The sequence below is a fragment of the Eumetopias jubatus genome, unplaced genomic scaffold (genome assembly GCF_037043125.1).
Source record: "Eumetopias jubatus isolate StellerSeaLion01/CBP00866 unplaced genomic scaffold, mEumJub1_p1.0 scaffold_9, whole genome shotgun sequence".
NCBI classification, from domain to species: Eukaryota; Metazoa; Chordata; class Mammalia; order Carnivora; family Otariidae; genus Eumetopias; species Eumetopias jubatus.
In genome coordinates, this window is record NW_028274815.1 from 122,064,559 (window position 1) to 122,089,498 (window position 24,940).

The 24,940-nt window shown below is 50.6% G+C and overlaps 2 protein-coding genes and 1 long non-coding RNA gene across 5 annotated transcripts in view; 2 read left to right on the forward strand and 1 right to left on the reverse strand.

Moving 5' to 3' along the window:
- Positions 1-2,644, forward strand: part of TOP1 (DNA topoisomerase I) — a 90,827-nt gene extending 88,183 nt beyond the window's left edge. The window contains exons 21-22 of the mRNA XM_028122040.2: positions 168-317; positions 1,353-2,644. Coding sequence (XP_027977841.2) covers positions 168-317; positions 1,353-1,455 — 253 coding nt within the window. The 3' untranslated portion in view covers positions 1,456-2,644. The remainder of the gene's footprint in view (positions 1-167; positions 318-1,352) is intronic.
- Positions 2,645-3,761: 1,117 nt separating this feature from the next.
- LOC114223212 (uncharacterized) lies at positions 3,762-12,345 on the reverse strand. 2 transcript variants are annotated; one of them, XR_015769022.1, is made up of 4 exons: positions 11,276-12,345; positions 9,277-9,401; positions 4,010-4,120; positions 3,762-3,816 (listed from the first exon to the last, which is right to left on the reverse strand). It is a non-coding gene; the product is annotated as an uncharacterized LOC114223212 (long non-coding RNA). The 2 variants fall into 2 exon arrangements; XR_015769023.1 differs by having other exon boundaries at positions 4,010-4,246.
- Positions 12,346-13,171: 826 nt separating this feature from the next.
- PLCG1 (phospholipase C gamma 1) overlaps positions 13,172-24,940 on the forward strand; it is a 33,632-nt gene continuing 21,863 nt past the window's right edge. For both annotated transcript variants that reach the window (XM_028121894.2, XM_028121895.2), the window contains exon 1: positions 13,172-13,423. In XM_028121894.2, the coding sequence (XP_027977695.1) occupies positions 13,207-13,423 (217 nt within the window). In that variant the 5' untranslated portion in view covers positions 13,172-13,206. The remainder of the gene's footprint in view (positions 13,424-24,940) is intronic.

The window sequence follows — 24,940 nt, forward strand, 5'->3', positions numbered from 1 at the left end:
CAGAGGCCCCGGGGCCCCAGCCTTTCTGGAGTTTCTGAGTGGTGTCTTTTGGAAATCTCTGTATTTAGGGCTTTCCTGTTTTTGCTGCCCCTGCATGGCAGGGTGGGGTTGCAGTGTTCTTGTCCCAGATGCTAGGCCTGGTTCTTGAATGACTTCCGTTCTTCCAGGGTGGTAGAGTCAAAGAAGAAGGCTGTGCAGAGACTGGAGGAGCAGTTAATGAAGCTCGAAGTTCAGGCCACAGACCGAGAAGAGAATAAACAAATTGCTTTGGGAACCTCCAAACTCAATTATCTGGATCCGAGGATCACAGTGGCTTGGTAAGCACTGAGCCCTTCTTGAGTTCCTGCTGCTGGCTTGAAAAGGAGAACGGGGAGGGAGGGAGTTGAGGAGCACTGTTGGCCTTCATATGCCATTCCTGCACTTCACACTTTGAGTCCTTTGGGAAACCTCTGCCTTTCTACTATGCGTACTACAAATGCACTAGAACATGCTGAATGGCACTAAATGGTCAATAATGTTATACTGCCTTGGAATGTATTTATGTCTGTTTTTAAAAGGCAGTTGCAGCCCCTACCTCTGTGGAACTTGAGAACAGGAATGGGAATTCTTAGCCCTTATTAAAGGAAAACTATAAAAGAGCCGATCTGTCTGCACTCGAACTTTAAAAAAAATTTTTTTTTACAAGCAAAGGAGGAAAGGAACAAGCAGAAAAAAATAAAAATGAGAATATAGATCTCAGCAACCTACAGAAAGAGTTAGAGGAAGCTTACAACAAAGACGATAAATTCTCTATTATTTGTGTCCCCTCTTGCCCCACACAGTCCTAAAATGACATCCAAAATAAGCGGCTTTTATTTTTTTGAAGATGCTTATTAATTGAGTTGTTCTAAGCTTAGGTGGAAGAATCCATCTCTCTGGCACCTGCTCCTCTGTGTCAGGGGTTCCACTCAGCTCTTGCACCCTTTCTGCCCTTTCTGTTGGGTGCTAGAGGTTAGGTTAGCTTGAGGGGCAGTATGCACAGTGGTTAAGAGCATGAACTCAAGCCAGACAGCTAGGTTACAGTTTTCAGCTCCATGCTCTGTAGCTGCATGAGAATGTAAGCAAATTACTCAACTCTCTCTCTTAGTTATTTTCACGTGTACCTTTTTCATTAGTACATTTGTATTAACATCAACTTTAGAGGTCACGCTCATGATTTAAATGACACATGATGCTCTTAGAATATGTCCTGCACACCCTTAAAATTCATTCTCACCAGATGGACATGAAGGAGGCACATTCAAGCCCCCTACCCTGGGTCCGAGCTGTTGCTCCCTGAGACACTAATCCCCTTCTTTCTCCTTTGTGTGCAGGTGCAAGAAGTGGGGGGTCCCAATTGAGAAAATTTACAACAAAACCCAGCGGGAGAAGTTTGCCTGGGCTATCGACATGGCTGATGAGGACTACGAGTTCTAGCCAGTCTTGAGGGGCAGGGTTCTGTGAAAAGGAACAGTGTGGTTTGGGGAAGATGGATAAACTGTGAGCCTTGCTAACCCTCACACCTGAGGGAGAGAGGCGGCAAGTCTTAACAAACCAACATCTTTGAGAAAAGATAAACTTGGAGATATTATAAGGGAGAGCTGAGCCAGTTGTCCTATGGACAACTTATTTAAAAATATTTCAGATATCAAAATTCTAGCTGTATGATTTGTTTTGAATTTTGTTTTTATTTTCGAGAGGGCAAGTGGATGGGAATTTGTCAGAGTTCTGCCAGACAAATTCACTGTTTCACTGAAGCATTTGGATTCTCTTAGCTACTGTATACGAAGTCCGATTATATTGGTGCGTTTTTACAGTTAGGGTTTTGCAATAACTTCTATATTTTAATAGAAATGAATTCCTAAACTCCCTCCCCTTTCCCCCATTTCAGGAATTTAAAATTAAGTAGAACAAAAACCCAACGCACCTGTTAGTGAGAGTTGTCACTGTTGTCATGGGAATCAATTGTCATTAAACTTGAAGCAGTCGTGACATCGGCAGTGTTTTGGTTCAGACACCTGTTCACAGAAAAGCATGATGGGAAAATATTTCCTGACTTGAGTGTTCCTTTTTAAATGTGAATTTTTATTTCTTTTTAATTATTTTAAAATATTTAAACCTTTTTCTTGATCTTAAAGATCGTGTAGATTGGGGTTGGGGAGGGATGAGGGGTTGAGTGAGTCTAAGGATAATGAAATAATCAGTGACTGAAACCATTTTCCCATCATTCTTTGTTCTGAGCATTCTCTGTACTCTTCAGATATCCATCTTTTTCATTTTAAACCTAGTCTTTCACTTGAAAGATTTTATTGTGTAAAAAGTTCCACAAGTCAATAATTTAGAGGAAAATGAGTATTTGGTCCAAAAAAGGAAAAATAATCAAGAATTTAGGGCTTTTATTTTTTCTTTTGTAATTGTGTAAAAAATGGAAAAAAAACATAAAAAGCAGAATTTTAATGTGAAGACATTTTTTGCTATAATCATTAGTTTTAGAGGCATTGTTAGTTTAGTGTGTGTGCAGAGTCCATTTCCCACATCTTTCCTCAAGTATCTTCTATTTTTATCATGAATTCCCTTTTAATCAACTGTAGGTTATTTAAAATAAATTCCTACAACTTAACGGAAACCTAGTGTCTGCCTCTTTGTTACCCAGAGTCCCTGGCCTGACTGGGGCTACAGGGCTGGGACTCCCGTATGGGATGTGGTCTCACTGCTCAGCTCAGCAAGGGTGGCTCCCTCCCCAGGAACTGGGGCTGGGCTGGGCCTGGAAGGGGCTGTACCTGTCCCGCTGCTGTGGATGTGGGTCAGAGGGGAGCCAGAGTCCACATCCTTGGATAAAAGCAGGCCCAGGAAGTAAGAGAGGGTATAGAAAATCGGTAAGAACAGGTGGGGTACAACAACTATTTGGAGCCTAGGGTAGGAAATGTTTGTTGAGCAAGATGGCGTGAACGTATTTGGGAGGCAGATTTTCCACTTTCCGTGTGTGCTGGCCAGAAGCTGTAGGGAGCTTGTTCGGGTTTGCTTGTGTGGCTAAGCTTACAGTCAGGATGGCAGGAATTAAGGGTGCTAAGCCAATTTCTAATCCAGTACTTACTGGATCCCAGAGGCCCAAAGTAGACTCCCTGTGTTGATTGGTTAGTTGAAAAAGGGAGTGGTCACTACTCCCCAGGGCTCCTGTACGCATGTTGGTAGGGTCCCTACAAAAATGGTTCAGGGTGAAAGGTGAGTTATCCTGGCCAAACGAAGCAGGAAGGTCACTTAGCCCTAGGCCCTCTGGCTTGCTAGCAAGCACAGGTATATTCGGGAGGAGAGCCATCTCCTTGATGGTCTCTTAACTCCCTGGGGCTGGGCTGGTGTTGGCCCACAGAAGAGAACCCTGGAAGGTCCTTCTTGGCAAGCCTGCATTTCACTGGCCCGTGAGGGAGGGAACATTCACACCAGGAATAAAGGAGGTTATGTAGCTATCAGTGCTTTGGAGCAATTACAGCCAAGTTTTGTAAATTCTGTGCTGTTGAGGTAGCTAAACCATTGAACATAAAGAATGGCAACACAGAGGCTCTTGAAATAATCGAAACACTTAATGGCTTGGGGGGTAGGTGATGAGAATTTGGACCTGAGGTTTGGGACTTAAGCAGGACTGTCCACAACCAGGTGACAAACCTTGGTCCAGAACTAGAAATTAGGGGCAGGAGACCTTGCAGGCATAAGATTTTACTGATGAGGAGAAACTCCTGCTTACCTTTTCCAGCAGGGATCTTCCTACAAGTCCTCTGAGGGCAGGAGCACAGCAACTAGATCCTGGTCAAAAAAAATCGTGAAGGTCACCCTTGGTGGTGGCAGGCCTGGGCGAGCAAACCAGAGGATGGGAAGCTGACCTGGCCAGTGGGGATGAGGGAAGAGGTTGGACAGGTATGTGAGGGCCAGAGAGGACAGGCCCCGAAAAATGCTTGAGAACGGAGTTGGGAGAAGACCCCACCCCCTTGCTTATTACTCCAGTAGGTTGGTTCCCTCTTCACACTTCAGCCTTGTCCAGAAGCAGAAGCCTGATGTGTAGTCTGAAGAACTCCCTCCTAACAGGCTTTTCTGTGATGCTCCAGTCCAGCTGTGGGCAAAGTGGGATGGTTTCCATGTGCCAGGTTATCTGGCTGCTTGCTTGGCTCCTCTTTCCCTTACCCCCTGCATCTGCTCAGCAGCTCATGTCCATTTTTTTGTCAAATCCACCTTGGGCCTATGTCATATTTAAAAAATGAAAAAAGTCTTGTAGCTCCCAGCCGTTTCCAGCCCCCACCCCCTCCGTCTCCCATTTTACGCACAAGCGCCTGGAGTGAGTCGCCCGCCCTGCCGGGTCATTCCTCCACCCACTGCAACCGGCTTCTGTCCCACCTTGACTCAATCGTCCCTCCATTCTGACCACAGTCACCAACGAATGAATGACCAAACTAACAAATGGGCTCTGCATTTTGTATCTTAAGTTCTTTGTGGCGCTGGACACTTAACCACTCTTCCATTTAATAGCTCTATTGAAAACTTTACGTATCATAAAATCCACCCATTCCAAGTATATTCTTAGTAACTACTGAGGGCTATGGCCATGACCATAAACCAGTTTATGTATACCATCCTCCCCAGTAAGATCCCTCGTGCCCATGTAAAGTTAATCCCCACTCCCACCTCCAGCCTCCACTAATCTACTTTCTCTATAAATTAGTCTTTTCTGGTGGACATACATACAAATGGAATGGTACAACATGTGAGCCCTTCCCTCTCCAAGCACTTCTCTCTAGCTTCCATGATGGCACCCTCTCCTGGTTTTACTCCTGTCTCTCTCAGGCTGCTGCATCTTGGTCATCTCCCCTCTCTGGTCCTGGCTCTGTGGCTCTCTCCTCTGCACAGAAGAAAGGGGCTAGTGGATTTCATTTGCACAGGAGGGCAACAACTCCCAGACCTCCCATCTCCAGCCTAGGCCCCTTTCCTGAGCTCCAGACCCATGCTGGAGCTGCAGGACATGTCCCCAAGCTACTCAATCTCAAATCTCTGGAACTGAGCTCAGTACCAACTACTCTGCGGCCACTGGGCTGTGTCACATCTCAGGGAAAGACACCACCATGCACTCTGCCCCTCAACCAGAGTCTAGGGCCACCACCATCCTTCACTCCTTTCTTTCTCTTACCTCCATATCCAGTAAATTACCAACTCTGAAATCACCTCCTAAATGCCATATACATCAAATACAGGTATTTCTCCTGCAAAAAGCTTTATAATTTTTTTTTTAAACTCAGAAAAGAGTTTACTTAGATGTCAGTCTTTACAGAATCCCTCATATAATGGGATGCTCTCTCAACTTGTTTTGAACCAAAAAGCACTTTTTGGAGAAAAGACATTACCCTGAAATGACCTCAGTCAAGCTAGTTTTGGACGATTATAAGTAGTCCCCTGACAAAATCAGTAAACGAGGCAAAGAAATTTACCACAGACTTAGTAATTATTTCTCACAATCCCAAGTATTACATATAAACAAGCCTCTTAAAGGTAACTTTAATAGCAAGACAGCATTGATTTTTCTTTTTTTTGGCTTGGCAATAGTATGATAGTATATATATGTGTCTATATACACACACACACATACGTGTGTGTATTTTAACAGTTTCAGCAAAACACATACTTAAACAGACTTAAGATTTGTGTCAAAATAATATGGAAGGGGTTAGTGGGTGGAGTTTGACATGAAACGAGAGTGGCCAGGGGCTCCTGGGTGGCTCAGTCGTTAAGCGTCTGCCTTCGGCTCAGGTCATGGTCCCGGGGTCCTGGGATCGAGCCCCACATCGGGCTCCCTGCTCGGCGGGAAGCCCGCTTCTCCCTCTCCCACTCCCCCTGCTTGTGTTCCCTCTCTCGCTTTCTGTCAAATAAATAAATAAAAATCTTAAAGAAAAAAAAAAAAAGAGTGGCCATCAGTTAATAATTGAAGCTGGCTGATGGGTACAAGGAAGTTCACTATACTATCCTGTCTACACTTACATACATTTGAAATTTTCCATATAATTTTTAGTGCAATACAGTAAGTAGTTATTATGCAGATCATTAATATATACCTATGAAAGAAATGAAAAGAAAGTTGTTTTGATATTACACAAAAGGTAATTATGCTTAGATTAAGATTTCTAGTAATGGCATCACATACTGACTCGAAAAGTATTCTCTTCAACAACATGAATGAGTCTCAAAAACATGCTGAACATAGACCACGGTTACATACCCCTTGATTCCATTTATATTAAATTCTGGAAGAGGCAAAACTACTCTAGTGATGGGAAGTATGTTAGTGATTGCTGGACGAGAGGGCAGGGGAGACTGACTACAAAGGGGCACTGAGGTTCAGGGTGATGGAAATGTCCTGTACCTTGATAGGGTGGAGGTTACATGAGGGCATACATTTGTCAAAGCTCATCAAACTTTACACTTAAAAAGGGGCCCACTTTTTTTTATGTGTAAGTTACTCCTCAATCAAGCTGATTTTTCAAAAGTACTCTGAAACTTAGAAAGCAGTGAAGGTGATGTGCTTTCAGAAATTATATTAGATGACTCAAAAGTAGCTCTCCTGGTGACAACTACATAGAAATCAAAGATTCATAGAGAATTTGAACATAAGTTTATTACTGCAAAGGTGAATGTAGGAAAAATAAATATTCATAAATATACTGTTTTAAATATGTGATTTAGAATATGTTTAACTAAATAAACTTATATTGGCCATTTGAATCATGTGTCTCTAAAAATGTTTCTGTTTTAGTTGCAAAGAAGCCACAAAACATCTGGAGTGCCCTTATTGCAAAAACAAGTGATCACCTTATACTGGGAGTTGCCATATCTCCAGGCATACACATTATCTCTCACTTAGCTCTACCCTCACAGCTACCAACAGGTGTCTCTTCTCAGTGCTCCAGGGGCCTTATCACATTGAATTGTCATCTGTTGACAAACGTCTGTTGGCATTTCTTTACCCACAAGTGGAGTGAGAACTTGGTCTGATTCATCTCTGCTGTCTTCCTGCTATAGAGGAGCATCAGGAGAGTTTGTTGGAAGAAAGAAAGAGAAAGCAGAAAAACCGCAGGTAAGCCTGGGACTGGGCCAGTGGCTAGCAAGGGCTCTCCCCTTCTCTTACTTCAGTGAAACAATTATAGTAACCCTGCCCACCTCCCTGAACAAGGTACATCTGGAGCCCAGCTCTCCTGCCACAACACCTGGAGCCCACTACAAGAGCCCATCAGCAAAGGGTTAGTAGAGTCTGTAGAGTCTGCAGAGAGAGAAGTCCTGGCAGTGGCTGGGCCAGGCCTGGTTTTGCCTTGAAAACACGAGGCTCTGGAGGGGCTCAGGGTCCATCCCAGGTACGAAGGGAAGCAGAAAAACATGACCTAAAAAGTGAGATCCAGGGTGCCTGGGTGGCTCAGTCGTTTAAGTGTCTGACTTCAACTCAGGTCACGATCCCAGGGTCCTAGGATCGAGCCCCACGTGGGCTCCCCACTCAGCTGGGAGTCTGCTTCTCACTCTCGCTCTGCCCCTCCCCATGCTCGTGCTCACTCTCTCTCTCTCTCAAAGAAATAAGTAAAATCTTTAAAAAAAGAAGAAGCGTGAGATCCAACAACTAAGTTGGAGCCATAGATAGATATTGGGGCCAGAGGTCAAGAGCCTGAACTGTAGGTTGTGGGGTGGAGCTCAAGGTGCACTGAGGTGAGTATTAAGTACCAGCTGTATACAGAGGTACAGGTTAGCCAGTTCAAACTCAGAGATGAGCTAGTCAGACACCTAACATAAGAAACTACCAAGCAAAAATTTTAAAGAACAGTTTTAAAGAAAATGGTACGAGGAAACAAAACTGTAAGCCTATAACTCTGCCTACTTTCAGTTGTGGAAGGGGCTTCATTGAGCTATACTTTTATATTATCCCTTCTATATTCATGCAAGGTCATTACCAGGAACAAATGAAAGCTGCATATCTAAAAAAAAAGAAAACCGCGTATCTGTTGGGAACATTCTCTATTATCTCAATCAAATAAGTGTCCATATGAGAAACATCTTTTATAATTGCACCCCAGGAAAATTTTTCTCCCCCGGAGAATCAGTTAACAGAATAAAAAGTTTTTGCTTTGGCTACCAGGAAGCTCAGCCACATTTGATTCTCAGTAACAACAGTCATGTTAAGCCATACTAACTGTATTATATTCCTCCTTCTTATAATAGCCTATTCCAATTCTACAATGCAATATTTTTGTCCTTTGTTTTAAATACTCTAAATTTTTTTAAAGGACGGGAATGGAATACATTTGAGATGGGCACAGAGATTCTCCTTCAAGGAAGCACTTGTTGCCCCTGCTGCTGGGAGACCTGTCAGCCCTCAAAGATCGCCTCGGTTCCAGAGAGCCATGTGACTGAGGCTCTGCTCTTCCCAGGGCTGACTGAAGTGGGACTATGAAGGCCCAGCCATTTCAAGCCAGCCCCAGACGACAGCTCCCTGGAGGTTGCCTGAGGCTGTCACCAGGCCTGCATCACAGCTTAACTTCTCCCTGTGCCCCCTCCTGTTTCCTTCTCTCTCTCCCACAGTGTTGATCCCAAGAGCCCTCCCTCTCAAACATTCTGCACACTAGCCTCTGCCACCGAGTCTGCTTCCCAAAGAACCTAATCTGTGACATTTAATCAAATACAGACGGTCCCTGATTTATGGTAGTTTGACTCACGATTTTTTAGCTTAACGATGGTGCGAAAGCGATATGCATTCAGTAGAAACTGTACTTTGGATTTTGATCTTTTCCCAGCCAGTAATATGCAGTGCAATCCTCTCGTGATGCTGGGCAACGGCCATGACTCCCAGTCAGCCATGTAATCAAGAAGGTAAATAACCCATTCGCTTACAACCACTCCACCCATACAACCATTCTGTTTTTCACTTTCACTACAGTATTCAGTAAATTACATGAGACATTCAACACCCTATTATAGAATAGGCTCTGTGTTAGATGATTTTGCCCAACTATACGCTAATGTTAGTGTTCTGAGTACATTTAAGGTAGGCTAGGCTAAGCTATGATGTTCAGTAGGTCAATTACAGTAAATGCATTTTCGACTTACACTATATTTTCAACTTATGATGGGTTTATTGGGATGTAACCCCATCATACGGCAAGGAAGATCTATAACTAAAAATAGAAAACATCATGTAGGGATATTATGGAAAGGGGTGAGAATACACAATGAAATAATTCATACCCACACGGAAGGCAACATTAGCATTGACTCTGGAGCCAGGCTGCCTGGGTTTGAACCCCATCTCTGCCATCTCTCAGCTGTGTGTCCAGAAGCACGTCTCTTTCTCTCTGCCTCAGTTTTTTCATCTGTAGGTTGGAAATAATAAGGGTACTTATCTCATGGTGCTGTAATAAGTAAATGAGCCAAATGTGGGTAAAGCAGTTATATAGGGCTTAACTCTATGCCAAGTGCTGTTCTAAGTGTTCGATAAATAAACATCTATGAGGTCAGGCCCACAGGGCCAGAGGGGCATCTGAGCTGGGACCCATACTCAGAATCCAGGCACACCTAGGTATGGGGTGGGCCAGGGCATGCTGAAGCACGAGTGCTGACAGAAACAGGCCCAAGCAGGGCTAGCCTGGGTGATGTCAGGGCATGTATCTTGTGTGGGTTCTGGGCTGCTCCCTCCAAGCCAGCTCAGCTGCATGCATTGCCAGGAACACCCACGTACCCATATATATGCTGAGCTGGGGGAAGCCCAAACCAGCCACACCCTCTGCATGCCCTGCTTTTCCTGAATCTCTCTTGGTGGAAGGAGGCACCTGAGGCCTGAGATGCTAGCTCAGAAGTCCCAGGAGGAAATGGGGCCTTTTTTCTGATTAAGGGCCTGGCAGCAGACTGAAAACATGAGCTCCTGTTGAGAGAGATTTCCGGAGCCCCTGGGGGCCTAGCCCTGGAGGCAAAAGCAAAAAGCAAGGAAACATGGTCTGCGTGCTAGAAAGCTCTCAGAAAATGGAGACAGAAATTTTAAAAGTGTATCACAGCCTACAGGCTGCCCAAGTCAGCACAAGAAGCTCAGTGAGGACTGTAGCACTTTGCAGGGGGTGTCCAGGACAAATGGACAAGATCAGATAAGCATAGAGAGGCCCCATTCAGTCCCCACCTGTCTTCCTGGCTTCATCACCTGCCGTGTTCCCCCCTCACTTAATAAAACTCTAGCCTTTTTATTCCTACACTCATTAAGCTCTTTCTGGCCTCAGAGCCTTTGTACATGTTGTTACCTCTGCCTGGAAAGTACTATCTTCCAACCCACCTCTAATAATTCACCTGGCCAGCTATTCACATCCTGTAGACCTCTGCTGAGTTCTAGAGAGGTCTTCCTTTTCTACTAAGAGAGAGCTAAAGTAGGTGTCCCTCATGTTTTATCGGTAGCTCTCTGTGCTCTTCCTCCCTACCCGCCATCACAACCGTCCCTACATAACCATTTATCTGTTTAATGTCTGAATCCCTGGACGGTTGGTGCTGGATTTCTCTTTTTCTCCCAACCCAGGACACTAAGGTCCAGCACGGGGCAGCTCAGGGGCAGCACCACTTTAAGCCCAAGGCAGCCCAAGCCATACTCTGTGAGCATTCACGTTCTGTGAAGTTCCCTGTGCCCAGGGCCAGCCATGCCCAGGGCCTCCCCTCACCTGTAATGACTAGCCAGCTAGCCTCTGTGCCCACTGACTGCTGACCACCAGGACCAACTTAAAGCTCTCTTGTGAAGCAAAAAAAAAAAAAAGCATGGACTCAAGACAGACCTGGGTTCAAATTCCTACTTGTTACTCGTGTGGCCTTGGGGCAAGTTGCAGAACTCATCTGAATCTCAGGTTCCTCATCAGTAAATTGGGGACAGTAATCCCTGATTAGAGGATAATTATGAGGATCAGGTGTGATTACACCTGTAAGCCTTGTAGTGCTAGGCCAGGCACTGGGTCAACTTTTGTGCCCTCCCTCCCACTTTAAAGGGTGGGCACTAGGTGGCAGTCCATCTCAATCACTCCACCTTCCCCAGGTGGCTGAAGCTTACAAAAGTCTCAGCTTCATGCTGGATTCTCAGCTTCCTAGGGGCCACACTTGAGGGAATCTAAACACAAACCCACACAAATTACCACTGCAGCAAGATAAAGTCAGAGGCAGCCCCAGACACGAGTCACCACCCAGCGGGGTAGGTTGTCTGAGCACACACTCATATACTCACGAATTCCTGACACCTGTGTCCTTTTCTGGCATCAGCTGAGTGCTCTGCTGGGCCTCTAGCCTCTAAAAGTTGTCCTGCTTTGCCTGACTCAACATCTGTCAGACCGGCTCCACTGTGACCACAGGTGTCTTCAGTTTGTGAACGGGGGCAGCTACACTGCAGGGGCAAGTCTAGGGGATGGCTTCAAGAAGACAATGTGAATTATTCAAATAACCACTAAAAGGCCTTGTGGCTGGAGCATGGAGGTTGAGGGCGAGGTGGTGAGAGACAAGGAGGGAGAGAGAGAAAGGGGCCCGACCATACAGGACCAGCTGGGAGAGGAGGGAGTATAGATTTTAAGTGCAGTGGGAAGTCATGGAGGGTTTGAGGCCGGAGGTAGGGGATCGCGATTTAATTTCCTCTTAAAGATTAAAGCATGAATAGATGCAGGCAAGATCAGGGAGAGTAAATAGTCTGGATGAGACAAGATGGACGTCAGGCTTGTGGGTGGAGTGGAGATAGCCGATGGTAGAGCAAAAAGGCCTTGCTAGATTGCTGGGTGGTTGAGGCCGACAGAGGAATCAAGGATAACTCCAAGGGTTTTGGCCCAAGCACCTTAGAAGACTTAGTGCCATGTTCCGAGAAAGTGAAGACTGTGGAAAGAGCTGTTTGAGGAGGGAGGTGAGACGCTCATGTTAAGCGGGGCCGTGGAACAGACAGTGGGATGCGGGGGAAATACAGGTTTGGGGCTACGTGTGCCTGGGTCTCTAGGGTGAAGCCATGCGAAAGTTCGGGTCGCCTTAGGAACTGGCTCGGGACCTAGCCCAGAGGGAGAGAAACTTCTGGGGCTGAAAGGCAGCGGCCGGAGAGGCAGGAGGAAAACACGGGGAATTAGGCCACGAAAACCAAAGCTCCGGAAAGCATTTGCAAGAGGGGCGCGTGGAGGCGGAGCATGAGGTGGGGCAGTGGCTGATGAGAAGCACAGAGATGGAGGCCACCGGGGGCCACAGGTCTAAAGGCCCTACAGCGGACGCTCAGGCCTGGGGGCTTCTCCGAATGACGGGTCTGTCGAAGGCCACACCGGCCGCAAGGGAGGGACAGACGGGAGCCCGGCCGTCGCAGGAGCGGCCTGAAGGCCAGCCCTGCGCTGCCAAGAGGGAGGGGCGGGACATGCCTGCTGTCCATCAGAGCCCACCGGCCAATCCGCAGGCTGCTCCGCCCCCGCCCCTCCCCGGAGAGGGCGCGCAGAGGACCCGCCTCCGCCGCCGCAGCCGCTGCTGCTGCCGCCGCCGCCGCCGCCGCCGCCGCCGCGGGTGTGAGGCGGCCCGGCCTGGCCTGGCCTGGCTGGCTCCCTCCGCCGGGCAGCCCGCCCAGGTAACCGGGTTCGGCCGGCGGGCCTGGAGGCGCTCTGCACCCTCGCCTCTTCTCCCGGCCGCCGCGCGGGGAGCGAGGTTGAGAAAACGGCTGCGGCTGGGCCTGTACGGAACAGTGGGCTGGGCGGCCGCCTGTGCGTGTACGACTGACTGACGGGCCGACGCGGGGCTGTCGCGCGTGACGGGGCCGGCCGGGGCAGCGTGAGGAAGCTGTGCGGGACGGAGCGACAAGCTGGTTGACCGCGAGCGGCGCGCGCGCTCCCGCCTCCATTTCGACCCGCGCCCCCGACCGGGGCCTGTCCGGGGGTCGCGGGGCGCAGGCGCGGAGGGCGGCGGGCGGGGGTCCTCTCCCCGGGCGCGCGGGCGCCTTTGTTCCCGGCGCGCGGGCCGGGGCGGGACCTGAGAGCCGCCCCGCCTCCCGCTCAGGCCCCGCCCCGTCTCCGCCCGCAGGACCCGCCGCCGGGCCCGCTCGCCGGCCGCCTCAGCCGCCGCCTCCTGCTCCCGCCGGTCGGGCCTGCGCCGCCGCGCCGCCGCCGCCCCCCCTCCACTCCCGCCACCCCCACCCCCAGTGCAGAAGCGATGGCGGGCGCCGCGTCCCCCTGTGCCAACGGCTGCGGGCCCGGCGCGCCCTCGGACGCCGAGGTGCTGCACCTCTGCCGCAGCCTCGAGGTGGGCACCGTCATGACTTTGTTCTACTCCAAGAAGTCGCAGCGGCCGGAACGGAAGACCTTCCAGGTCAAGCTGGAGACGCGGCAGATCACGTGGAGCCGTGGCGCCGACAAGATCGAGGGGGCCAGTAAGTGCGCCCCTTCCCCGGGGCCCGCTGTGCGCGGGGGCCGCGGGAGTCCGCGCTGGGCTCCCGCGCGCCCAGGCCGCCGATGGAGTGACTTGGGTAAACTTTCGGGCCCTCCCCCACAGCCTCAGGGCCCCGCCCCCGCCTGGTCCCCGGTGGTCACCGGGGGCGGGGGGCATCCGGGTCCTCAGTCACCTGACAGGACACCCCCTCCCCCCCGCCCGGGGGGGAGTGTTCTAGGCGCTTTGCCCAGAGGCCTAAAAATCCTAGCCCGTTGGAGACCGGCGGGCAGGCATCGGGTCCCCCCTGTCCCGGGAGTGGTGTTGACCGAGGCGAGGGAAGCCCAGGCAGCGTCAACCCGCCTAGCCCCAGAATCCGGCCAGACCAGACGGTCACCGCCCACCACCTTTTTTCCCAAAGGAGTAGGCCTGGTGAAACTTTCTGGGCCCCCGGGTTGGGCTCTATTTGCAAAGGAACCTTTGGGTTCCCTGAGTAGAACTTAGATGTTGGGGTAGGGTTGGTTTTGGATCCGAGCCAGGCCTACTCATCTGTCTCTTGGGGAGAGGGTGGAAGGTGGTCCTGTTTGGTTTGGAAAAGCCTGAGAGAAGGCAGTGGCTTTTTCCCGCTGCTGCTTTTGTCTTGAAGCTGAATTTTAGAGGTTTGCGTGGATGGGCAGACACAGAGCCAGGACAGGGACTCTTGGTAAAGGGGCCAGGCTCCCCTTGCCCTTGGAAGCACATTCTCAAGAGCTTGGCCCAGAAAGGCCAGCCTCAGTGCCTTGGAGTCAGGTACTTTTTTCAAGACTGTGCAGCCAGTTTGGGGTCTAAGCCCTTTGTGTCCTGCGTCCCGTGTTTCATGGCTGCAGGGAGCCGGGAGTAGCTACTTTTGGTTTCCTGCCTCTTTGCCTTCTCAGGCCTGAGCGTGGCTGCTTTGGGACAGGTCTAGTTGGGAGGAGGGAGTTGGGGGATTTTGAGAAACCCCTGATCTTTGAGTGTTATGCCACTTAGTGCATGCCTGTGCTGTGGCCGGATGGGCACCCAGCTCTGCCTTCCATACCCCCACCTTCAAGTGTGGGAGGTAGTGTGTCTGCAACCCTAGGTTGTGGGTTGCTTTCTGCAAGGACTCCCCTAGAGACTGGTGTTAGAGCCAGGGTCAGAACCAGGTCCATGTGGAGGCGGGGGGTCAGGAAGTGACACCCCAAGGGAGGGTCCTGCAGACCTCCTTGGGTATGGTGTACATGTGTGTAGATGGGTGAGGAGATTGAGAGGAAGGAAAGTCTTGTGGTGAGGCAGCCATCCTCAACTACAAACTCCAGATCTGATACGGCTGCTGAACTTAGAAATGGCAGCTGCCTTCCTCTGCCTCCATCAGCCCTGTCAGCTATCGAGAGAAAACTTAGTGATTTGAGAGACTGGATTCCAAAGTTGTGGAAGGACAGACACCGCAGGGAATCACATAGTCCTGGGGACGTCACCCAGGCATCAAGACTCCAGGCACAGCCCCTTCCTTGCTTTTATGGTGCTCCCTGTGCTCTACTCAGTTGGTGGCACTGGCTGGAGGTTCCCTGATAGAGATTTCCTGGGTAACTAACAGACTGCACTTCAAACCGTGCATGTGATCAGCAGGCAGTAAGTGCAGCACCGTGGTTGAAGGCAAGGCTGGATCTGAAGCCCATATATTAGTTGTGGGCCAGTTACTTATTTTTCTCTGAGCTAAGTTTCCTTATCTGTAAAACAGGAGTGGTAATATATACACTATGTATGGTTGCTTTGGAGATTAAATGAGAATTGTAAAACCTTTAGCACAGTGCCTGATACGATGTAAACATTTAATAAATATAAGCTGTTTTTAATAATGATAGAAATAATAGACTATGACTGCTCTCCATCCTGGACTGTCAGTGTTGAGGGTGGTGGAGTGTGGCTGTAGGAGAGCCTGAGGGGATAGAAAGGGAGGAGGAGGGGAACCAAGTTCACATTTCACTTAGATCACTACCCTGAAAAAGGGAGGAAATGGTTTTGTTTTGCTTCAACCCATCTCCTCACCCTCCCACCTATCGTATATAGCACTGTACATGACAGAGTAAAATTTATGGAGTAAATCTATGGAGATTTGCGCATCTGACTCCTGGGTGTGACTATCTTATTTGTAAGTTGGGGCCTGAACAGGAGGGAGGTGTGTGGAGAAGGAAGAGTCTTGTCCATTGTGTGTCAGGTCTTCAGGGGATGGTGACAGGAATGCAGAGGACCCAATGGCCTCGGCCCCCGGGGTAGGTCAGCTAGAGAGGTACAGATTCAGTGATCTCATCAGCTGGGAGTGTAGGCAAAGAATATAGGAGTCTTGGTCCTTTGATTTTAGAGGCCCAGATTGAAGGAGTCTGAGTAAAAATGCTAGCAGATGGTTGTGTAGAGTTCACACCTTGTAAGTGGAGCCTCTCGCTGAAGCTACCCCACTTCTGCCCATTCGTGGTGCACCTTGTTCATGGGTACTGATCCCTGCAGCCCCCTTCTGCAGGCTCCGAGGAAGGTTGGGCTGCCAGCTGTGTCCCCTGCCATCTGGCCTTTTCCTGCTGACTCTGCCAGGGTTCCATGTAGTGCTTGTAGCCCGGCCAAGGAGAGAGGCGCTTCCGCTACCCGCAGGGTGTCTGTGGACCTGAAGGATGGATGCTGTGGTTCAATGAAAATGCACAGCACTCATGCATCAGACCTCATTCCGACCTAACTCCCTGCCTTTTCACTTTGCCACTTGTGAATTGGGGCTGACATGTACTGATTTCTAGAGTGGTAGTTTCTAGATTTCTAGAGTGGCTCAAAAGAGGGGTGGGGGAGTGCTTTGGTACTAGTTGTCATGGTGATGTGACAGGAACCAGGTTGATGTTTGGCTTTTTATGTTACAGATACATAAATGAATACAAAGCAGTTACAGACTTCCTGCTGAGTGCTACAGAGACTTTTCATCATATTTTCTTGGCTAATTTTCACAAGGGTCCTGGGTAGGGGGGCTGTGTCTGGAGTCCCACCCCATTTTACAGAGGAGGAAATGGAAATACAGGGAGTGAATTGTGCCATGGGGTGATAGTGCTAGTATGTGACAGTCTCAGCTGGACCCAGCTCTCCAATCATTGACTGGCTGGCCATCCCAAGAGGACTCTCATCCCCAGGGTTGTGCTGCCAGTGGGCCTGCCTCAGGCTCCGTACCCAGTGGTCTCTTTTGCTCCTCCAAGGAGAAATTTTTGACCCTCAGCCCCTCTAGGTTCTGGCTCCATACTTTTCCTTCTGATGCCTTTCTGGGGTGAGCAGGTTCAGTCAAGGGTCATTGTGGGCATCATGGCCTGGATGGAGGCTCCATGGAGGGCTTTGAATGACAGCCATGCTCATCTGTGGGGACTTTTGGAGCCTCATGCTTTCCACTTTGATTCTTCCCTACTCTTCTAGATGCTAGACCTCCTTAAGTGATGAATGAAAACAGGTCCTTGCCCCCAGGGAAACAAACAGACAATGATAATTCCTGGTTGTACCTTTGATGGGGTGGGGAGGTAGTGGTGGCAGAATAGAGCAAACCTCTCAGACAAGGCAGTCAGGCTCAGAGAGGAGGTGATAATGGGACCACTTGTCTGGGGCTCGACCTCTGTGGCTGTCAGGCTGGTGACACAGACCACGACTTGCTCTGCCGACTGGGCCTGAAGTGCCTGAGGTAGGCAGGCCGGGTGTCATGGGGCTTTTCTTTGTACTGGTTGATTGCTCCTAATGGGAAAGGGGCAAGAACATGTGTCCGGAACTCCAGAGCTAGCCATCCCTGCCTGTGTATTTCCTGTCTGACTGTAGTTTTTCCAGGGGAAGTCAGACCTCTTAGTGTTTCCTCAGCACCCGAGGCTTGCCCTGATGTATGTGTTTCCAGACCAGCTCTGCCAGGCCCCCCGTCCAGCTGGGGCTTTCTCTTTCCTGTGAACCTAGGAAAGGGGCCTATTTCACAAATGACTGGAGAAGCTGAGCACACCCAACATTGCCCCCCCCAACACACATTTCCAGCTGAGGAGAGTCCTAGGAGAAGGGGGGGTACAGTTGGAGGAGGGGTATGTTCTTGTGCACCTTGTGGAGTGCTTTGTTCAGGGAAGCATCCATGCTGCCCTGCTTGGGGGCAGTTGTCTTTGAGAACAGTATAGTAACAGGTGACAAGATTCTAGGCAGAGCCAGGGATAAGGAATGGACATGAGCAGCAGTTGGTAATTGACCCACAGTAACTGGAGGTTTGTGGCTTTAGACTCAGTCCGATTTGGGTTCAAGATACTGTGTGTGTGTGTGTGTGTGTGTGTGTGTGTGCGCGCGCGTGCGCGCACACACAGATGCATAGACTTGAGTCATTGGCCAGAGATCTTGGCCACTAACCTTGTTTTGTGTAGTCTCTTGGAATGAGGGAAATTTATTCAGTAAATATTGCTTGAACACCTATTTGCCCAGTGCTAGGCACTAAGGGTGAGTTAAGACATGGACTGTGCCTTTAAAGAACTCCCACATTCCTGGAAGAGACAGAATTGGGAACGTGTAATTATAACCATGTGTGCTATGTACCATAATAAAGGTCTATACCAAGAGCTCTGTGGGTGCAGAGTAGCAAGCTCTGCTTAGTGAGCTGGGGTTGACAGGAGAGAGCCAGGGAAGGCTTCTGGGGGTTGGGGTCAGGTGACCTGTGCCTTAACTGATTGAAGAACTTGCCTGTGCCCGGGTTGAACAAGGGTGATCCCTGTGCAGGGCTCAGGTATGCATTTAATGTGGTAGAGAGAAGGCTGGGGCTGGTTGGGAGCAGTTTAGGGAGGGCCACAGGGTGCCATGCTCTTGGGTTTTGCTCTGTCCTGTCAGCAGAGGCTGAAGTGGGGCTGTCTTGCATTTTATCTCGGAGAGGTTGAGGGAAACCAGTAAAGCTACTACAGTTTGCAGGAGAGAGCTGGTGAGCGGGGGCAGGACTTCCTCTGGAGGTGAGGCCAGACAGGGACGAAGCAGCGGTGGAGGGTTGGGGGCTGGGTCTGGAGGGATGAGCCAGTGGAGCACAGTAGTTTAGCATTTGGGTTCTGAACTCAGACTGCCTAGGTTGTGCCACTTACTTGCTCTGTGACCTTGAGGTGTGACTTTCTCTCTGGGCTCTTTGTCTACAAAAGGGGGATATAGTAACAAACTGCATTTGTCTCATAAGGGGTTTTGTGACGATTGAGGAAGATCTTCATAGAGGGCTTCACATGGAGTGTGGTGCTGTGGGAGCTCTGACGAGGAGGATGAGGATTAAGTTCCCCAGGAGGACCCAGTAGCTGAAGGGAACCATTGTACCTGTCATATTGAGGGGCTGGAGCCTGGCCACCAGGCCCTTTGATTGGGAGATGAGGAGGCCCACCCATTCTCTTGCACCAAACTCTCAGCAGCCCGCTGTTGTCAGGGCTCTTTCCTGCTGCTGACTTTTGCAAGGTGACAGAGCAGTTGGCTGAAAGCAGCTGCTGTTTGGTATCATACTGGCCTATTTCTATGTGCCTTGCCCCGATAAATGCTATCTGAACACATTGATTGGAGACCCCTCTCTTCTAGGAAGTGCTTTATTTATTCTTTTTAAAAGATTTTATTTATTTGAGAGAGAGAGAGTTGGGGGGAGGACCAGAGGGAGAAACACACTCCCCACTGAGCAGGGAGGCTGACACGGGGCTTGATCCTAGGACCCCAGGATCATGACCTGAGCCGAAGGCAGACGCTTAACCAATTGAGCCACCCAGGCGCCCCCCCCCTTTTTTTTTAAGATTATTTAGTTATTTGAGACAGCACGAGGGGTGGGGAGGAGCAGAGGGAGAGGAGAACTTGACTCCCTGCTGAGCAAGGAGCCCATGGGGCTCTGTCCCAGGACCCTGAGATCGTGACCGGAGCTGAAGGCAGATGCTTAACCGACTGAGCCACCCAGGCGCCCCTCTAGGAAGTGCTTTAATGCTACCCCCTCAGTATGATGGGGCCTGTCTCTGCCTCTCCTGTCACTATTCCTGTCAATCTTTATTAATTCATGGCATCTCTTCCCATTCTGTGCCCTTTCCTCTGATGTGGCTTCAAAGAGGTCAGAGATGGTTAAGTTAGAGGGGGGAAATGAGGCCTACTGTCGCAAAGGCCTGATATTAGGGGATAGGAGACTTTCCCCCCCTCTTTATTCCCTTAGAACTGGAGAAGTCAGTGGGGGCTTTGAGGAGGGTCATGGGAGAAATGGAGGCGGGGTAGGAGGAGGGGACTGTGCTGGTGCTCCGTACAGAGTGCTTCGTTCAGAGAGGCGTGGTGCCCATGCTTCCCTGGAGGGACCTCTTTGAGAGCAATGTGGTAACAGATGACACGACTAGGCAGAGCCAAGGTGATGAGTGGCCTGGAGCGGCCACTGATAATTGGGCTCCATAGGGCTGAAAATTTGTGGCTAGAATCAGATTTGGGTTCGAGTCTCAGCTCTTCCTGTGACCTTGGACAAGTAACTTTAAACTATCTGAAACTGATTTTCAGCTGTAAAGGTAATTTTTTCCTCACAGAGCTGTATATTACAGTAGCCAAATGAGGTTGTGTATGAGAGTAAGAGATTTTATGTGAAAGGGCTCTGCACGGCATTTGGCACTTGTGGGCACTTAAGAAGTATTTGTTCCCTTTGTTTTCGCTTTCACTAACTGCAGAGCTCCAGTTCTTTCGCCCACCAAGTGTGGCCACTGGTGGCTGCTCTGGCAGCCCGGGCTGGAAGTCTGTTTCCTGCTTGTGCTCTTTGTTCCCTCCCTGAGTCTGTACACAGAGGACTGGGGCACGAGGAAATTCGGTATTTCTCCCAGTGCAGTAGAGTTCTCATCCGTGGTATTGTTTGAGTGCCACCACGGCTCTGTGAACCAAAGGAGGACAAGAATGGTTAGGCCTCTCTTAGAGATGAGAAACCAAGGCCCCAAGGTAAGGTCACACAGCAAGTTCATGGCAGTGCCAGGATCGGAGCCTAGGATCTCTGATTCCCACTACAATATTGAGATATTTTTCCACTCTTGAGAAAATGACAAGAAGATAGACTTCTGTAGGACCAGCGTGTTTTTTTATGTGGGCAGAGTGATCTGATCTCCACTCTGCCCTCTGGCCACATGTGCTGTTTGACCAGCTCAGGCTTCTGTCCATGGACAAATTGGACCTAGGCCCTCCGTCTAGATTATGTGCTGCCTTCATCTTGCCAAGGCACCCCCATCAAATTGCTTTCCCACAGTCTTGCTGGGGGTGAAGGTAGCAGGTGATCTGCTAGATCAGATCAACAGAAGAGCCCTGCTCTGACCTGTTGTGACTGGCTCATGATGACGACCGCACCTGGGCCTCTGCAGGGAGATGGGGACCTGGGGCTCCATGCTCCAGGTACTCTGAGAAGGGCTTCTCCAGGACCCTTGATGACAAGCTCAAGTGCACGCATTCATCCAATGGGTTCCTTCATTTGCCCTTGTTTACTGTGGGCATGCTGCTGTGTGTTAGGCCTGCTAAGCTGGACGTGAGAACTGCAACCTCTGGCTTGTTCCAGTGGTAGTAGGTCTCTACCCTGGTGTGCTTTATCACTATAGCTACTCTTTCCTTAAAACAATGATAAAAAGCCCCCAAACCCTGGCCATCTTGCGCCCTTTGTGGCACACTGAACAAGCAGGACCCCACTGTGCTACCCTGGCTTTGGACTCTGGCATTTGCTGACGTGCCAAGCACCGTGGAGCCCAGTAAAAAACGTAAAGGTTAAGATAGGTATAGCCAGAAAAGACATCAGACAGAACAAATAATCACAGGGCCTGGGGGTGCTGGGGGGGGGGGGACACACACCAGAGGCTGTTCTGTCAGGTGAGCTGAGGTGAGGGGCTCTGATGATGAGCAATCCAGATCTCTCTCATTGTAGACAACAACTGAGGCTCGTTTTTCACTTACACTGCACGTGTGTGACCACGACAGGCCACTCCACTTGTTTCTGGAGAATGGCCTCGGTGGCTCTGGGTCAGCCTCCTGGTGCAGGGCCTGAACACTGGGCAAACTAGGCCGGAGAAGGCTTTGGTCAGTAGAGGCTGGAGAGGGATTCATTTCCATGGCTTTGGCATGGGCAGTGGTGCCGGTAGCTCTGCTGTTGGGGCAGATAGACTGCTGCCTGTGTGGCCGGGCTCTCCGCAGTAGGTACCTTGTGTTCAGACTTGGGGTTACCCTGTCTGTGCCCCTGCCTAATTGCCGTCTCCCTGCTGTGCCCCTCCTGGAGCTGGCCCGAGCCTAGTCTGTTGCGGCCACAGCTTTCCTGCTGTCACCCCTGAGGTAGAGCCTCTCACTGCGTCCTCACAGCTGCTCCCAGAGCTCTTTTGCTCGGTATGCCGGTGCCTCCACAGGGAGCCCTCAGGAGAGGGAGAGAAGTGTGGGAGAGGGGTCTTCTGTGAATACTCTGGGGCTGGGGGAGGAGACATTGGGGACACGCAGTTGATCGCTTTGGGGGAGTCTGTGGTCCCCGGAGCTGGGGCTCTGAGAGTCTCTGCTTGCTATCCTCACAGCTCTTAACGTTCTCCTCCTTCTCCTTGTAACACCAGTTCCTTTCCAGGTGGTGCTTGGCTAGCCTTTAAGAGGCTGCAGTGGCTGTGTGCCCAGGCACAAGTACTAGCTCTCTCCCCCACTCATCACCTCCTAGGAACCGGGCCCATCCAGGGGGAAGCAGGGAGGGCTCCTTTTTATAGCCACATGTAGGCTTTGTGTATAGGCTCTGCTGCTTCCTTCCGGGCCCTTCCCGGTGTTGGCGGGTGGCCCTGGCTTCAGCAGGACTCAGGATGCAGAATAAGTGGGCGGGACTTTCTCCTGCAGAAGACTGGCATCTCCTTTTCTGAGCCCATGCTTGGCACAGAGGAGGCTGGGTTAGCAAGCAAGAAAAGGAGGTGGCTCGATCTTTGATCCGCGGAAGCTTGCGATCTAGAACATGCAGAAAACCATGAAAGCCCAGAGCCAGCAGGAGACAGTTGGGCCTAAAGTACTGTAGGCTGAACCTAAGGGTCCAGACACAGTCAGCTTCCTCTCTGTTGCAGCCCATCCTGCCCTTGTGGAGTCCCTCCCCCTGTGGGCTGGGAAGCCAGCATTGGTTAGAGAATCTGTACAAAGGCTGTGAGGTGCCTGGGAGCAAGGCGTGGGCATGGTGAAGAGTGGGTGGTCTGACGGAAGCTCCAAGCCCTGGCAGTGAACACTGACCAGACTGGTGAGGGGCTGGGCCACATTAAGTTTGACCACTTGTTTGTGTGAGATCTAATTCTAACTCAGTAGGGGTGGGCCGTTCACTTTGGGATTGGCTTCCTGTTTTCTTAGACACCTGGGGATATGGCTGAGCTGAAATGTCCTGAGGGAAGTAGTTGTTTAAGGGATGCCCCCAGGTCACAGTGTCCTTGGCTTGGCCTTGTCCATGGGGGGGAGAGGGGGAGTAGGGCATTGACCACACTGGGCCTTTGGCTGTGAAGCTGTGGGTGTGTGGTGGGTGAATTCTAACCCCATGGGGCTGAGTGACTTCAGCCTCAGGCCCCAAGGATACGGGCCGAGTTCATAGAGTGACTAACCCTGGGAAGGAGAGGAGAATCTGGCCACAGGTCCCAAAGGCTTTTCAGCCTACTTGGGGGCAGGAGGTCAGCTGGGAGGTTGGGCAGTGCAGGGGCTCTGCAGACCCTCCGCCCTCCCCCTGTTCCACCTGATGGCTCTTCCCTGTTGAGAGACAGCTCTCCTCTTCCAACCCTAGTCACACTACTCGAAGCGGTAATTGAGTATAATGTGCCTGTGGCCTTTCTTGGAAACTCCTAGCAAACCCACTGAGGAGGTTAGAAAGGGTAGCATATGTCACTTTGTCAAGGATTTTACTCAGGGCCTCTTGAGGCTAGCAGTGAAATACGGAGAACATCCCCTCTAGTGACAACAGAATGCCTGGTGCCTGGACCATTTCCACAAGGATGCCTGGTCCCTGGCATGAGAATTGGCCCACACTGGAAGGGTGAGACTCTGCAGGCTGGAGTGGGAGGCAGCAAGGAGCCTGTTAGGGGAAGTGAGGCCAGAAGCTGTCTTAAGAGGGTAGAACTGTAGGAAGTTAAAATCAGGAATGGGAAGTCCCAGAGTAGCCATTCCTCTTTACAGGGGAGGCAACTTTGAAGAATTCCAGCTGGGCTTCCTGGGGAGGCAGCAAGTTCCCCATCACCTTGGAATGAGGCAGGGGCTAGATCATGCATCAGGGCCTTGCCTCCCCGGGAAGCAAAAGGAGGACAAGGAAAGTGCCTTGGCTTGGGCTGGTGTGGCCCAGAGGGAGTGTGGCCAGCTGCTGTGGGGAGGCTGGGCCCAGCAGCTGTAGAACGGGAGAGGCCTAGTGGGGTGCACAGAAGAGGATGTCTGGGCCAAACAGACCTTGCCTTCATGACTTCCTTCATTGCTTAGCACGTCTCCAACCTCCTGGTCAAGGTTGACTCTGTTGGGGGTTTAGGCCTGGCCCCACACCTCCCTCCCGTCCCCCACCCCCCGCCTCCTTCCCACCCCCTGCTTCCAAGAAGGAGCAGGGTGTGTGATGCTGGTAACATGGAAACCAAAGAGGTGGGGAGCCAGGGCTGGCATGGGGCTCCACAAGGAGCTCTGCAGAGGAGGCCTCTGCTGTCCCCCTCCACCTGTCCTCCCACTTCAGCCCATCTCTTAGATCTCTAGCCAGAGGCTCCTACTGTTTCTTACCGGGGGGGGGGGGGAAGCCCCAGATTCTCCTGTCTTCTGATGCATTCCATTTCTTGCTAAACCCTGGGACCTTAACGCTGACAGGCATGGTCCATGCCCTCAAGGAGCTCACACTCCATTGGAGAAGATTTAAAAGACACATAGAGTTCCCACTCATCTAAGTGCTCAGTAAACATGGTTGTGACAAATAAAGCCAGTATTAGGGCTTGTCCAAGGATTAGGTTGGGGGATGGTGAGAGAAAAGGATGGTTCTAAAGTTTCTAGTTTATGTACCTATTGGGAGGTGATGCTGTTAGTTTCCCAAGAGATGTGGCAGGAGACCTGGGTTTTGGTGAGAGAAGTGTTGGAGAGTATGAGGGAGTGTGTTTCAGGGGTTGACTTTGAGATGTTTTTGAGGTGAGCAGGGGGGAGGTGGCAAGTAGGCAGTTGGACCAAAGGACCTGAAGCTTAAAGGTGGGGACTGCGTTGTCTGTCGGCAGTGGAATCTGTGGGCATGGATGACTGACTGGGAGGAGGTAGAGCATTAGGGGAAGAGGGGACCTTGGTCTCGGCCTTGACAAAGGCCAGCATGTAATGCAGATAGGCCTGAAGCCCAAGAAGAAGGGGGAAACCAGAAGTCATGAGGGAGAAGCCAAGGGCAGAGCTTCAAGCAGGAGGGAGGGCGTGGTCAACCATGTTGATTGCTCAGAGGGTCAGGAAAGAAGAGGATGGAAAAGTGACTTATACTCAGTGTTCTTGTCCCCCCAGGTAGCCTGAATGTACTGGGGGGGGGGGGCAGGCAACCACATTTCATTGAACTTTCTTT